The following is a 15,274-nucleotide window of genomic DNA, read 5'->3' as shown; positions in this document are numbered from 1 at the left end:
GAAGTGCTTTGCAGATTTATGAATTGATGTTTAATTGTAATACGCTTCTTCTTCACTCTGGTTGGGTTTCCAATTACCAGCACAATTAGAGAATTTTGTTAGTCTCCGCAAATATTTGCTATCCAGTTGTGAGGCATTGCATATGTACGTATATCTCGCAGACTAATTGAGATGCTCGTGCGTTTATTGCCCAGCACTATCGGCGGCTGTGCTCTCCGTTCTACTTTTGGAGCCAAGTAGTTGCTTACAGAGCTAACAGGTTATCGCTGCCCAACTGATAAGAGTTCGTTGTATAAAAAAGAAAGAAGGAAAGCAAAACCACTTTCAGTTTCATTGACTAATTTAATGTCTAAAAAAAAAAAAAAAAATGATTGCAAAGCTCAAAGGAAAATTATTGTCTTGAATGAAAGTCTATATATACCAACAAAATTGTGTATTTATATAAGATTAGAAACAAAATTATAAATAAATGAACTCTGAACTTTAAAGTTGTAAAAATAAATTTGATACTATAATGCGAAAAAAAAATATAAAATAAGATTGTTGCTTAAAAACATTTATAATGAAAATGTGCCTTTATAATTATTATAGCACCTTTCATTCCTCTTTAAATTTGCTAAACTTAATGAGCTGAATTTATAAATGAAAAATTATTTATATTATATGTATTGATTAATTTTTATTTGTATTTAAATTTAGTTTGATTTAACATAGCAGCCTATTATATATTTATATTCTTATAGTTGACTTTTTCAAATTGCGAATATTTCGACCCACTGCCATAAACGGTTTGTGTCTTTGCTGTTGTCAGCCATACTCAAAAGCTGATTGCTATGAAACACATGGCGCTTGCATTAAATTATCAATTTCTTTAACTTCAACTTATTTTCACATTTTATCTAGCAAATAGAGATGTCATCTGATTTTAAGGAAAGCAAACTATTTTATTCAATATATATAGATTCTGGATAGACAATTAGAGTTTTGCTAACAAGTTGTTTATAACAAGTTTAAGCTAAATTGCAAATAGACTAAATTAATTTAATTAGTGAAGAAGACTATGTGGCTTTTGGTTTCTAAGCTGAAGAGTTCTGGAAATAGTTTTAATGCTCATCGCTGTCCTCTATGTTGATCTTAATGATGTTGACCGTGGGTCCAGGTGAATCACTGTGTTCCGGTAGTCCATTTACAGCGGCTGCCGGTGTGGTTGCTGCAGCTGTAGCAGTAGTTGCACTTGATGGATCTTGGTCCACGATGCACTCATCGCTGCCGGTGGTGCTGATGGTAATGGTTGGTATATTATCAGACCAGATGGAGCTTTGGGAGTCCTCTCTCAAGGCACGTCGCCGCTGGGAAGCACTGCGTTTGGGAAACGTTATGGGACCGGGCATATCCAGCTCCTCAAGATCGTCCATGGTGGCCAAGGTGGGTGTCGAGCATGAGGCAGCGGCACCTGTGACTATTTTGACAGTTGGACGACTTGCTGCCGAGGATGTGCTGCAGCCAAAGTGCAGCGGAGCGCTGGGCGTCGGTGAGTCCGGCTCCGGTGTGGGTGGCATTTCCAGTGCCGTGGCGCTCGAATTGCTCGATAAGAGCGAAGGCGGTGGCGGCGGTGTATAGGCCAAGTATGTGGGCGTGGTTGGTCCTGGTGACTCATCGGAGCCCTGCTCCACGTCGTCCTTCTTGATGTTGACCGCCTCGCGCACCAACGCCAACAAGGAGCCGATTTTCTTGCGTCCCTGACGTGATAGCGACGCCAACTTCTCGGAGTTCATCTGGCGCTGACTGTGCATCAGGCTGGGCGTGGGCGAGGGCAGTGCATGCGACTCACTGCCACTGGCCTGCTCGCTGTTCAGGTGCTCCGAGCTGGGCACTTGTGGTATTTCACCTGACTTATTCTTCTCCAGACTCTGTTCATCAAACTTGAAGACCTCGGGCTCGGGCTTGGCAGCCACGTTGTTTGCCTTCGATCTATGCTTGCGGAACTTAAACTTGCCCAGGCCCAGGCCTTCCAGGTGACCACCTTCTTTTGGAGGCGTTGGCAATTCCTTGAAGGGCTTTTCCTGCTCCTCATCCTCAAGCTCTACCGGCTTCTTCTCGTCAACAATGTGAAACTGGCTTTCGGGTGGGGCCTGATCCGCAGCCATTACTGGAGGTGGCTGTGATTCCGGTTCCGGCGTTGCTGGCTTCGGGTGCTCCTCCTTGTCTCGCTTGCGACGCAGTAAACTAATGCGTCGCTCGTTGACTACGCGAGTATTCGTCTCTGCATCATGTTCACTGGGCTTGGGTGACGTCGAATCGTTGTGTGGCGGCTGCTTGTCCCTTTTACTTCTGAAGCTTTCTCTTTCCTTCTTGTCGTGTCTGTCGACTTTGAAGCGGCTCTTGGGATGCGGCTCTTTCACGGGAAAGTGGTCACCCCCATCGCCGCCGTCAACGCCTGTGCCCGGACTGCTGCCACCTCCGCCACCACCGTTATCCAATGCCGCATTGGCTGCCGCAATGGAACCGGAACGTGCCCGCTCCTGCTTGGCAATCTGCACGATGTCCACAAGCGATGGCTTCCGAGTGCGCCGTATTTGTTGCAGGCGTGACATGCCAAAGCGCTTCTCCTTGGGCTCTTCATCGTGTGGCAGCGAGTCCTGGTGCTCAGTGTCCGTGTCATCATCATCGCGTCGCACAAAGGAGTCCTCGTCCGAGGTGGCCGAGCCCTTGCGCAGCGCCTTCTTCATGATGCGTGAGATGAGCTCTGGAGAGGTGCAAGGGAGGCTTATATACGGTTTAGTGAAATTCTTAATATTTGGCTCACCTTTTCTGGCCTGATTCTTGTACTCCTCCGTGTCGAAATCTGGCGGCTGAGTGGGCGTCACAGGCGAGGATGCTTCGAGCACCTTGCGCCAGCGATTTGTCAGCGTGGTGGCCGTTGGTTCCGCCTGCTTAACTTCGGGTACTTTAAAAATCTTCTTGCGCTCCTCCTCTCGCTCCTTCTGCAGCTGAGTGCGCAGATCTTGATTAGCCTCGCGGAGCGCACCCGTCAGCGAGATGAGATAGTAAATGATGAGAATGAGCAGAAGCAGCAAAGGTATGACGGTACTGGAGGACGTCAGGTAGTCCAGAGGCTCATGGAGTTGTCTGTTAATGAGAGACAGAGGCAGAAAGAGAGTGAGTGAGAGTAAAGCACAGATTGGTTGTTTGATTTTGATTGTAGTGCTACTCACTTGGGCAGCGCGTTTCGAGTGGTGTTCGTAATGAACTCGGCAATGCGATTGTATTCCGAGAATGGGCCACAGTGCCAGGAGGGACGCAGCCAGACAATTGCATAGCCCACGGGCAGCACGCAGAGGAACAGCATGGTCAGCAGCAGCGATAAGTAGAAATTGTTGGACTTGGACGCTCTGCAAGTAGCGATTGATTAAGTGAAGCCATCGCTGAAGGCTAAGCCCTGGTGATTGGAGCACTCACTTGAAGACCACCTCGTGGGGCACATTGCAGGTGAGCACTATCCATGACCTGAAGTACATCATAATCATCAGCTTGACAAGGTTGATGAGCACCAGCCCCGGCGAGAAGAATATGCCCATCCACACCTGGCCCTGGTTATTAATCAACGTCAGGATGTTCTCGGCTATCTTAAAGTCGCCATACTGCATGTCAGACGCCACAAAAACAAAGCGCACCCATTAGTCAGCAGGTCGAGAGTTGAGAGTTGCATAGTGGGCGTGGGACTGTGCTGTGCTGTGCTATCTCTTACCTGTGGAAACGTTTTCTCCATGTCCCAGCACCAGTTTTGATTGACATATCGCACAAAGAGCGCACGCAAGAAGTCGATGCACAATGGCGCCACGATGGACATCAGCTGGTGAAGAGGATTAGTGTGTTAGGGGCATGTTGCAGTGAAGTACTGGCTGACCTCGGCTTAAAACTCGCCACACGTACCGCACGGCGTGCATTGTCTTGCCGTGTCCGGCCGGGCTGCAGCTAAGGCCATGATTATAGCCGATTTGCTTGCCCCAAACTATCTGAGCGAAAAACCCATTCATTTCCCAGCCAAAATTCATGCACGAACACGTGCTCAGCTCCCAGCCGTAAAACCGCACATGGCCCAAGCCCCGACTCTCCAAATCCCCAACCCCCAGCGCCCAAGCCATCAGCCCCTCAATCGCAAAGCCCTAAACCCAATTTGTCCCTAACGAAGGCAGAGCTGAAAATTTTGTTATGCATAAGGCATAAATGCGCTTAGCTGAAGCCTCGTAAATTGTTTAATTTATATGCCCAAATCGTTTAATAGAGATTACGTCCGCCATGTCGAGTTGACAACAACAGCAACAACAATAATCTGTTCATAATCAGCATCGTGTGTCCTTTTTTTGTTGTCTGTTCTTTTTTTTTTCCTTTGTTGATTGTTGGCTGCTTCGCCCAAAGATGTTTACAGCTACAGCCAAAACGTAGGCCCAAAGTGAAGACCGATTGACCCTGAAAAGTTGGCCGTAGATCCCCATGAATTTGCTGGCGATTAGCCTTGAAGTTCAAAATCAAATCCTTGGCCAATCGACACTCGTTCAACAAAGGCAAAACTTGAGAAATCGATGCCAAAAGTTCAAAAATGTTTCTTATGCAAATGGGTATTGGATATAAATTTTTGGCCAGACGCCGGCTGCCAGCTGTGTCTGGTGGCTAAAAGACTCCAGAGAGCGATTAGTATGATAAAATACTTTTCTTGTCGTGTTCTCATGTCTACTGGGTATATTCAATATGGTAACATACGACCTGGCTGTCAAACTTTAGTTAACTGCTAAAATCTTAAAGCCTAAGTCAATATATTACTCTTATTAAACTATTTAAAATATTTTTGCTACATGAATATTTTCCTATACAGTCAACAGAGTATCTCGTAGTCGAGCAGTGTTAAGAGCGTCACCTTCTAACGTATTTTTATTTTTATCGCTCTTTCCCTCTCTCTCTCTCTCTCTCTCATTGTCGTTATTCTACTTTCTCCCTTTGTAGCTTTTCGCCATGGCTCCACACACAGCCAAAATTTGATTTTTGTGCATGAAAAGCGGAAAACAACATTTTTTTAAAGCATTTTCCGCACAATTTGGCTAAACGGGATTTCACGCTTGGGCGTTGCGTATCTGTAGTTGTTATCATAAACTTCGATCATATTTTAGCTTTAAGTAGCTCTTTGATATGTGCCAAGTGGCAGCTGTTTATCTGGCAGAGTCCGGTGCCGGAAATGAAGCATTTGACTGCCGCAAAGGAAATTGATAGCTCCTACTGATGATGATAAATTCGTGTTTAAACTGTGGTCGGTTCGGGGCTGTTGCTAAGTAGCCGCTACGCCATACCCCAACGCCGCCCACCACTTACCCCATCGAAGACGATGACCTTTGACAGCTCCTGACCGAGGGAGGTCTCCCAGCACATGGTCGTCAGATTCATTTGGATTTGTTTGAGTTTCAGCTCAACTTCCTTCATCCGCATCATCTTTCGTTCCAGCTGGGTCTTTTTTACTGTCGTAGGATGATTGACTTCTGCGCTCAGCGTGGTGTCCAAGCCATCGGGTGTGGTGCTGCCCCCAAAGATGTCTTCACCAGGCTTTGGACACACGGTTATCACACAATATTCCAGATCCTCGTCGTCATCGTAGTAGACGGTGCTGCCCACATCTGCTATATCATCGGCGCCTATGAAAAAGGGCGTGATGGTGGCCCCATTTCGATCAGTGTACTCAAATTCTTCGGTGGTGCTGGTGGGGCTGTAGCTGCTGTAGCCATCGGTACTACTCGCTTCAGTGCCGTAACTGTCCGTAGTTGTGGTTGTGGGCTCCTCTGTGGTGGTTGTGGGCCTTCTGGTTGTCGTTGTCCTTCTTGTTGTGGTTGTAGACGTCGTTGTAGTTGTGGTGGGCCGTTCTGTGGTCGTTGTTGCTCGACTGCGTCCTCCACGCACCTGACTCAACAGGCGATTCCATTCTTCTTCGCTGAGAACTCTCTTCGGCGGTCTATATGGAGGAATGTATGTGGGTCTGCTGCTTGGCGTGCTGGCGGCTGTTGACGGCTCAGTGGTTATAGCCGAATTAGGTCTCGAATCGTTGCGATATCTTCGACTGTATTTGCTCGCATGCCAAACGGGTGGCTCGGGCGCAGCTCTTCTTTTCCGTGTATTCGCTGGCGGCTCATTCACTTGCTCTAGCACCTGAGCCAGTGGATCATCTGATTCCTCGGTGGTTGACTGATAGTCGTCGCCTGGATCGGCCAGCTCGGCGCCCTCGAAGTAATCGACATAGTTGAAGTAGCTGTCGTTGCCTGGGGCCGGTGTTGTCGTCGTGGTGGAGGAGTCCAGCTGTGGCTCATCACTGCCATAATCATAGGCTGGCTCCTCATCAGTGGTGAATGGCGATTCGGTGGTCGTGGTTGTTGTTGTTGTTGTCGTAGTTTGAGTAGTGCTTATTGTTGTTGTTGACGGCATTGCTGTAGTTGTTGTCGTTGTCGTTGTTGATGTTGATGTGGGTGTTGTTGTTGTTGTTGGTGTGGTTGGTGTTGTCGCCTCTGTGGTGGTTGTTGGCAAAGTAGTCCAGGGAAGCGTAGTTGGTAGTGTTGTCGCTTCTGTTGTTGTTGTTGTTGGTGGCAGAGTTGACCAAGTGGTTGTTGTCGCTTCCGTGGTGCTGGGTGTGGTTGTTGGCAATATCGCTGTCGTTGACATATTGAGTAGCATCAATGTGGTTGTTATATTCTTCGAGGTTATCCACAGATGTCTGGGTTTTGAGCATTTTATAGTTATGTTATAGCACTTGAGCCTCTGCACAGCGGATACCAACGCAGCACCCAGAGCTGTGCTCGAGTAGAGGGAGTCTGTGGTGCCAGCACCGTCGGCGCCCCAGGGCAGCCCAGTCGTCGTCAAGTCGTCGAGAGATCCATCCGAGGTGCTGTCGCTGTAGATGGGCGTCGTCGTTGTCATCGCACGGAGCGCCGCAATGGAGCTCATCAGGCTGTGCAGCTCCTGAGTGTTGGTGTCGTTCTCCTGCTTCAGCAGTTGCAGCGGCTTCTCCTTGCTGGTAATCTTGTAGATGAACGAGAACATGAGCGAGTACAGATTCAGCATGTTCAGTATCATGATGCTGGGGTGGTGGGTGGTGCAGCAGAAGAGACGTAAATAGATTAGTGAATGGCATGCTATTAAAGTGATTTCCTGGTTGCTTACCGGGCCAGCTGCAGACGCAACTGTTGCCTGGGATGCCAGTTCTCGAACAAGCCCAGTGCCTCGAAAATCATTGGCAGGAAGAACGAGAGCAGCGTCATCGTCACGTTCACCGCGTTGCGGCTAAGCCAATTGTCATGCTTGGCCAAGTCCTCGGAGCTGCCGAATGAAATAGTCAGCTATAATTAAGTGCATTGGCTGGCGAAGGCGAAAGGACTTACTGATTCACCAGCAATACGACCGTGGCACCTGATAATCCCAGCAAGCCCATGACCAAAATGTTCACCAGTATCCTTTGCAGGATAACGCGCCAGCTGCGAGCGTAAGACTCCAATTATAAACTGCGATTGGCGCTGATTTCCTTTCGACTTACTTGCGATTATCCTTTTTCTTTTCAGCTTCCTCGAGCAGCGCCTCCTTGAAGCCAACCACAACGGATGCGATGCGATTATGCGCCGTCTCTGCGTGCCCTGTGTTGGTGTGTGTGTGTGTGTGTGTGTCGGTGTGTTGGTGTGTTAAGCTGCTGTAATAACGGCACTCGAGGGGCATGCTACTTACCAATCATAAAGTCCCAGCCGGTGAACAGCTTCCAGGAGAACACACACTCATCATCCTTCGAGGAAAGTTTCGAATTGCGCGAGTTCTCAGCCATCCTGTCAATGCAGATAAAAGAGCGAAAAGTTTCTGTGTTAGCTGCCTGCAAAACATAATTGGAGCACAAATCCCAGACAGAGACTAATGCCACATAAATATGAGTGCGATTCACGCATGCCGCGCACGTGCCACCAACATGTGGCAAGCTGCGTCAGTGGAAAGTGGCAAGTGGCAAGGTCAGTGCCGGCATCCACGCTGTTGACATTGCTACTTTGTTCAATTACGAAATCAACATAATGCCGACAAAGCCATTAAACGAAACAAGCGCAGACGCTCCCCAGCCCAACTGTGCCCCATCCCCAACCGCAATGGGTGGCCACGCAACCACTCAACCACACTGCCCCACCGTCTCGTGGCTCGTGTCTCGTGTCTGACTGCGTGCGTGCGTAAATCATAATGGCCAAGTTTCGGCCGATGGGCGAAACGAAAAAAGTTTTGCCTGCTTCTTGTGCTGGACACGCCTAGAGACAAGATTTGTATTATTTAATCAGCGCGATGTTCGGTTTAATTAATTAACGACCACTTTTGGCATTCGGTTTGCTTTTGTGGCTTCGATGTCCAAAGATTTAATGAAGTGTCCCCGCCCGCTCCCAATACTCACTTGCGCAACGTGGCCACAAAGCTGTAGATGTAGACCAGCACGGCAGTTAGGAAATAAGCCAAAGGTAACTTGTAGCCGGATGCACTGATGCCGGAAGTGCTCGAGTAATAACTAGAAACCGGAAATAAGATGTCAGAATAAGGACAGCGTTTCGTAATACGCGGGTTTTATTTAAAATCCAGCTCTCTCTACTTACCCATAGAACATGGGCGAATACTTCAGATAGCCCTCGAATTCCCAGAATGTAAACAGATTCCCAGCCACTTTGTATTCGGGCTCGGACATGCGTTTGCGCGGATCCGCCTCATCGTGTTTGGTGGCAAAGTACTGAATACATACATATATATATATATAGAGAGAGAGAGAGAGGGAATATATAAATATCCCATGAGAATATTCAGTTGGGAGCGTGGACTCACCTCCGGTCCAATGACAAAGGCCACGAGCGGTATGGCTATCATAATGTTGACCCACATGAGCCAGCGCAGGAATGTAAAGTAGGATGCGACGCCGGAGCCGAAATGCGATTCGATTTCCTTGATGCGCAGCTCCCAGGGTATGAGCACTGTGAGAAAGCTGGCGGTCTCCCTTTTCCAGTGCCGCCAGCGCTGCAGATGGAGATGTAGTTATGGAGCGAGAGAGAGAGAGAGAGAGAGAGAGAAGGAGATGAAGAGCTGTGACTGCCTTGAGCTCGACTCGAGTCTTGTCGATTTGGTATTTTAATTGGTTTCCATGTGTACAAAAAATATGCGTTTGCTGGATGTGTCGACAAGTTTTTGTGAATTATGGAGCACTTGATTTATCTGCGCTCCATAAATTGTGTGCAAAGCATAAATATATGTAGGACACTTGTTTGGACAGTCGGGCAATGGGATCGGGGCTTGCATTTCCGTCCGAGCAAAGTGTTTGCCAAGCCAAGCCATAATTGCAGGCCAGCATATGCAACTATATCTGTGTGTGTGTGTGTGTGTGTGTGTGTGTGTGTGTGTGAGCTCTGGAGTGCTGAAAGATTTTACTTACCGCTGCCATTAAAATTTTAAACCTCGCCCACAAATCTCTCGTGCTGCGTGACATGGCAAAGCGCTCCTGCAGCGCGCCCTCGTGGCGTGCCACATACGTTTTTGCCTGTCAACATCATTAAAAATGCCAGGTAAAATAGAATAGAAAGGAAAAAAAAGAGTCGAAGGGAAAGAAATAAAAAATACATGGAAAACATGGACAAGAGGGCGAGAAAAGATTGACACATGAAATCGAAATATTTGCTGTGAATTTAATGGGCCACTAAGGCAGGCTGAAGCTAAGGCGAAGGCGTGAAATGCGACGCGCCCAGGTTTTGGCCTAGTTTGGCCAGGGCAGGGGCGAGGGCAGCCTACCTGGCGCACCAGCTTGAGCTTCTTGCGTATGGGCCATGGCTGTAGCTTGACCGACTGTATGACCTCCTTGTGTAGGCGTATATTCTCAAAGATTTGCTCCTGCGTGGACTCCTGATTGGTGCCCTCCTCTGCAAAGGCAAAAGCAAAAGCAATGTATACATTACACATACGCCACGTTAGCCACGTGCCGTTAAATGGGCTCACGTAGCTGCTGAAATAACTACAACTGCCTCCCGTCATCTAAACACACACACTCACACACACACACACACACACTCTCTGATTAGCCACTGGAGAGCAGCAAGTTAAGGGAAATCTTTAAAAGCAGTTATTGCTCTGAGCCTTGCCTGAGCTTGTGGTATAAACACTGGAGCGCCGCCGCTCCACACTATCCAGCACGTGATCCATGGGACTCGATGCTCGGCGCGAATTGCGACTGCCACGCTTGCCTCTGTAGCCACGCACACTGGCACGTCGTTGCATTATCGCCGATACGGAAATCGAGTAGTCCTCCTCGTCATCATCAGCATCGACGGCGCCATTTTGCTGCTGCTCGTAGGGCGAGTCCTGTTGATGGTTGCTGTCGACGTCGCTGCTCTGGTTCTGTGCGTGCAAATCTGTGCACACCGAAAACAGGCGAAAATTGTGGAAAGTAATTACAATTAAGTGGGAGCTATTAGTGGTGAGCTGCCTCGTCTCGTCTGCCTACCGTTCAGTTCATAAGACCTGTTATCGTCCTGCGATGCAGTTCTAGGGGGATGAAGAGCCTTTCATTTACTAAACTCGAACCGTAAACAGTTTCTCGGAATTGACTTTGATTTGAACTCACCGTCTGCCCCTCTGTCCTTTATAATATTCTCGACGCTCGTCGGCGCTGCTCTGCATTTGCCAGCCGCCCTTATCCCAATCGCATGGCGGCGCCCACGTCACGGATAACTGATGTGGAGAAGTAACGCCCGAGTTGTTCTACGAATTGTTTAATTTTAATTAAGCTCTCACTCTTCGCTTATCAAAAACATTCACAATTGAATATCGTGTATATATTGAATATTCTTATTATTTATGTAAGGCACATTGCAAATACTTTCGGGTCTTCACTTTGTTTCTTATTATAACTAAATATATAAGCCTTTAATCTTTAAGATTTAGCTCTTTTCAATTTCGTGCCGAGAAATGAATTTTTTAGTATATTTGCTAGTTGTGCTGTCGTAACGCTTTGGAGCAGCCTTAAGCGCAGACTGAACGGCTTAGCGAACTGGTCGAACCAGCAAAGCCGCACAAACAGGACATCAAAAGGACAACGCGACACCGTAACACACACACACACACACTCAACACACACTCAGGCATTTTGCCAAGACAGGTTGAAGAGCGAGCGAGCTAGCGAACGCTAAGCGCAAAGCTAAATTTTTTCTAATAATGAATGAATATGAATGAAGCGCAAAGAACCAAACCGAACCCTACCCATGTACGCCGGACTTATCAAAGCCAAAACGTGCCCAAAACGCACACACTTACACACAAATCCATGGTATGGAATTTACATAGACACGCGCATCGGTATTGAGGTAGGAAAAGGGTCGGGGCCGCAGGACGCTCGGGCTGACCACTCGTTGACTTCCTCGCCCAGTTGAAACGAAGACGAATGAGCGCTAAAATCGCCAGAGGCATGTGATAACAACGCCAGGCGTAACCAGTTGGCCAAACCAAGGAGTCAGGCAGCCAGCCAGGACATCGAATGTTCATTTAGATGGTCGACAAAGTTCTGGCTGTGTATGCCTGTGTGAGTGTGTGTGCCAGGATTGAGTCACGTTGTATTCTTGGCCAGGCTAGCCGACTGGCCTGGCATGTAAATGAAAATCAAACATGCAAGGGTTGATAAAGAATATCGCCAATTACAATAGCAACAAAGACACGACACACACACACGCACACACACATATTCAGGCATACTCATACAAAGAGACGAGCATAGGACGCGCCCACTATTGAAATATGTTTTCATATAACTTTTAGTCGTTTGCCGTGTTTCGCTCTCGCTTTCATGTTTTTTAGCGAAAGCGAAAGCGAAAGCGCTTTTTACCAGATTTCACTATCCTTAGACTTTTTCGACTGTCCTTTTAATTAAATGAAGTTCCGCCTGCCATGGCTTTTTAATTAACGTCCAAATTTATCTGTGCGTGCCAGAGCGGACATGGCCGCCCCCCTCCCCCGCTGACTGACAGCCAATCCTTTTATGTTTCGTCCCGCTATAACTGGAAATCATGTCGCACGTGTAGCATAATTTGGTGGGTTTTTATGGGTTCATTAGCCGCTGTGACAGGTGCAACGGCATTTGCAAATGTCTTCGGCCAGAGAGTGAGAGGGAAAGGGAGAGAGACAGAGAGAGTGAAACCCGTTGACCCAAATGCCACACCCACAAGACACTAACACACACACACACACACTCACATAGTCATAGTTGTGTGTATGTTTTAAGTGGTTTCCCATGTTCGATTGCAGTTTTGAGGTGCCCGCCATAAATCAAACGCCCAAACATGGTTTACGCCCGAGGCAATGCAATATATTTGGCGTATGGCTTTGACCTGAAAAGATGTTAAGCTTGGATACTATGAAATTTGGGTTAGCCGTGTACAACATATGAATAAATATCAAGATACAAGTTCCAACTATGATTAGTGATTAGTGATTAGTTTAAGCGGCAAACGTTCTCCTCCGTTTTCGAGCGTCGAATGGGATAGTTTCTTGTGGACACCCGCTTGTATTGGGGCCCATGCTTCACCGTATGATCCATGAGGGAGCTGCAGCTCATGCTGGTGAGGGCCACATGCAAGCGCACCTCCTTGGCCGAGCTAGAGCTCTCCGCACTCCTCGAGCGTCGACATACCCTGTACTTGTGCGCTGTATTCTGCACCATCGATCGGACCGGATGGGAGGTTAGCTCCTGGGCGCTCTCCAAATTGTTACGTATGATCTGGCGTGCAAACTTGGCCAGCACCTCCTGCTTAAGATGCTTGCCCTTCAGCGGTCCATGGCGGCAATTTTCGCGTATCCAGCGGCGCATCTTGCGACAGCCCACGTACACGCTGTGCGATTCCGATATATGCGGCGGAATATTCTTCAGCATGCCTTTGTCGGTCAGCTCGCCAAAGCCCAGATCGAATATGTTGCGACACAGCCGCTTCTGCGACTCCTGCTCAGTCACCGATCCCATCTCCCCCATGTCGACTAAGCGCTCCGCATTGAAGCGACGATCCTCTGCAGTGCAATAGTTCCAGTCCTTGAAGCTGAGGCCCTGATCCGTTATCTTGAACTGCACCTGCAGCATATCGCTGAAGCTAATTCGGAATATGTGCAGCAGCTTGCCATGCTGATGCAGCACTGAGAAGTACAGACAGTAGGGATGCGGCAGCTGGATAGTTCCGTTGCCATGAAAGCGATTGTTGTGGAACTGTCCCAAGTACTTGGTGCCATCCGGGTAGACATAAAGACCATAGTTCTGCATGCCGAGCTCGTCGCAGTTGCCAAAGAACTTGGCGCCCGTTAGGACGCCCGACGTGTCCGTTGATCTAGCGGCTAGTTTATCCATTTGTGCAATGTACAATACTTTTATTTGTTTATATTCGTGTTATTATTTATTATTATTTTCACAACTTGAAGTGTCAAAATGTTCAAAACCGAAAGCCAACTTTTTTTTGTATTTCTATTTTACATTTAACTTGTTATCAGGGCGAGATTTCAATTGGATTGGTAGATTTTCTTCCCAAGTTAAAGCCGGGGGGTTTCATGTAATATTTGATTTACACACGTTTCTAAAGCTGTCATACATAGGTATTTTCGACTACAGTGGGAAAGCTTATCATATATGAAGTACCAAATATGATAACCCTTACAGAACATATATATTTCTTTGTAAAATGCAACAGAATTACAAGCCTAGCCTTTCTTCCTTTTTATAAAAGAGTTTCAATAATAAATAGAAACCAATTTACACTTATCCCTTCACGACGAACATTTATTTTGTATATATAAATATTTTATATTATAATTCCCGATTGTTTATATTTTTACTTGAATTTACTTCGGAAACTTAATTGAATCATACTTGAGATTAAAAATCAAACACTGATCGATTCATGTCCATAAAGCTGGCCGGACGCTTCATGTTCGATTGGACCACATACAAGTTATCGGTATGCTGCTTGCCCGCCAGTGCCATCGCCGAATCGTAAAAGGCTCTCACATTCGTTTTCAGGTTCTTCTCCGACATGCTCTTGGAGATGGTGCAGGAGACGCCAGAGTCGCCACCTCGCGGATCTGAGCTGCTCGTCCACACGCGATCCCTTGGCATTGGTGGCATTTTGCCGCGCATGCGACTTTTTATCCACGATGTTTTGTGCTCCCCAGCTTTGACCTGCTCCTTGGCGATGTGATCGTCCAGGCAGAGTTCGGTGGCATTCATCATATGGAATGGCGGGCGCTCATATCGCGGCTGCTCTGTGTCCACCGGCAACTTCTCGTGGCAGACTTTGGGGAAGTAGCGACTGCGATCGATCTCCTGGTTGGGTGCGTAGATGGCGATCTCCTTCAGTTGGCCCGACTCAGTTTCCAGATTATTCTTGACGATATCCCTGCAAAAGCTGGGCAGCGGCTCTATAATGTCCGCAAAATGTTGGGTACGGCAATGCCGCATTATCCAATCCCTCTCCTGCGAGCAGCCAACATAAACGGCCTTTGTAAATGGCGGCTCCCTTTCGAACAGCCAGCCCGAGGCCGAATTGTAGAGCCCCTCCTCGGCGTCAAAACACTTTGGCGGCACTCGTCGTGGCGGCAAACTCTTGGTCAGATACGCCGTGGGACCCACCGGCTGCTGGCCATAGTACCGCTCCGCCTGATAGCGACGATCGCTCGGCGTCAGATAGTCCCATTCGTCGCTCATGAACTGGTCGTTCTCGAAGGTGCCCTTCACATGCAAACCATCGCTGAACCACATGTCCTCAACGCTCACCAGTTTGCCGTTCTTGAACTCGCCCTTGATTGTGAAGCGATGGGGCGAGGCCAGCTTCAGGTGGCCGAAGCCATGGAATTTGCCGTGCGAAAACCTGCCCCGATACTCGCTGCCATCCGGATAACGATAGCTGCCAAAGCCATCCATCATACGCACCGAGGAGTTCCACGATCCCTCAAAGCTGCTGCCGGTCAGAAAGTTAATGGATGTCACATCTCCCGCTTCCCCCGCCATTGCGCTGAGAATTTCTATTGGTTTTTAGTATTTGCTCAGTTGAAAATATTGTTGTGCGTTTTTGTACTTTTTTTTTTTAGCTTAAAGTAAAGTAGACAACATGTTTTTCCGAAAGCCTCTTTGACAACTAATGGGCCAGCCAGCTGACGTCCGGCTTACTGAGATTTCACTTTAGCAATTAGGCCATAATGAGTGAGCGTGGCAATGCGTGGG

At 47.9% G+C, this 15,274-nt stretch overlaps 3 protein-coding genes across 3 annotated transcripts; all 3 read right to left on the bottom strand.

The window, feature by feature from the left end:
• Positions 1-709: 709 nt before the first annotated feature.
• LOC6582281 lies at positions 710-10,785 on the bottom strand. Its single transcript, XM_032731435.2, has 18 exons — positions 10,649-10,785; positions 10,529-10,569; positions 10,167-10,436; positions 9,820-9,947; positions 9,467-9,571; positions 8,866-9,054; positions 8,643-8,773; positions 8,447-8,557; positions 7,750-7,844; positions 7,565-7,661; positions 7,413-7,505; positions 7,195-7,350; positions 5,365-7,111; positions 3,749-3,853; positions 3,460-3,641; positions 3,216-3,392; positions 2,807-3,129; positions 710-2,746 (listed from the first exon to the last, which is right to left on the bottom strand). Exons 1-18 carry the CDS (start codon positions 10,702-10,704, stop codon positions 1,104-1,106), a joined length of 5,649 nt encoding a protein of 1,882 aa, XP_032587326.1. The 5' UTR covers positions 10,705-10,785; the 3' UTR covers positions 710-1,103.
• Positions 10,786-12,357: 1,572 nt separating this feature from the next.
• On the bottom strand, positions 12,358-13,579 carry LOC6582280. The gene has a single exon (XM_002007947.4). It carries the CDS (start codon positions 13,406-13,408, stop codon positions 12,509-12,511), a length of 900 nt encoding a protein of 299 aa, XP_002007983.1. The 5' UTR covers positions 13,409-13,579; the 3' UTR covers positions 12,358-12,508.
• Positions 13,580-13,806: 227 nt separating this feature from the next.
• LOC6582279 lies at positions 13,807-15,198 on the bottom strand. Its single transcript, XM_002007946.4, has one exon. The coding sequence runs from the start codon at positions 15,059-15,061 to the stop codon at positions 13,931-13,933; it is 1,131 nt and encodes a 376-aa protein (XP_002007982.1). The 5' UTR covers positions 15,062-15,198; the 3' UTR covers positions 13,807-13,930.
• Between the last annotated feature and the right edge of the window lie 76 nt (positions 15,199-15,274).

The sequence above is a fragment of the Drosophila mojavensis genome, unplaced genomic scaffold, assembly GCF_018153725.1.
Source record: "Drosophila mojavensis isolate 15081-1352.22 unplaced genomic scaffold, ASM1815372v1 contig_74, whole genome shotgun sequence".
In the NCBI taxonomy this organism is placed as follows: domain Eukaryota; kingdom Metazoa; phylum Arthropoda; class Insecta; order Diptera; family Drosophilidae; genus Drosophila; species Drosophila mojavensis.
The sequence above is the reverse complement of the archived record's forward strand: the minus strand, read 5'-3'. Positions and strand labels throughout refer to the sequence as shown.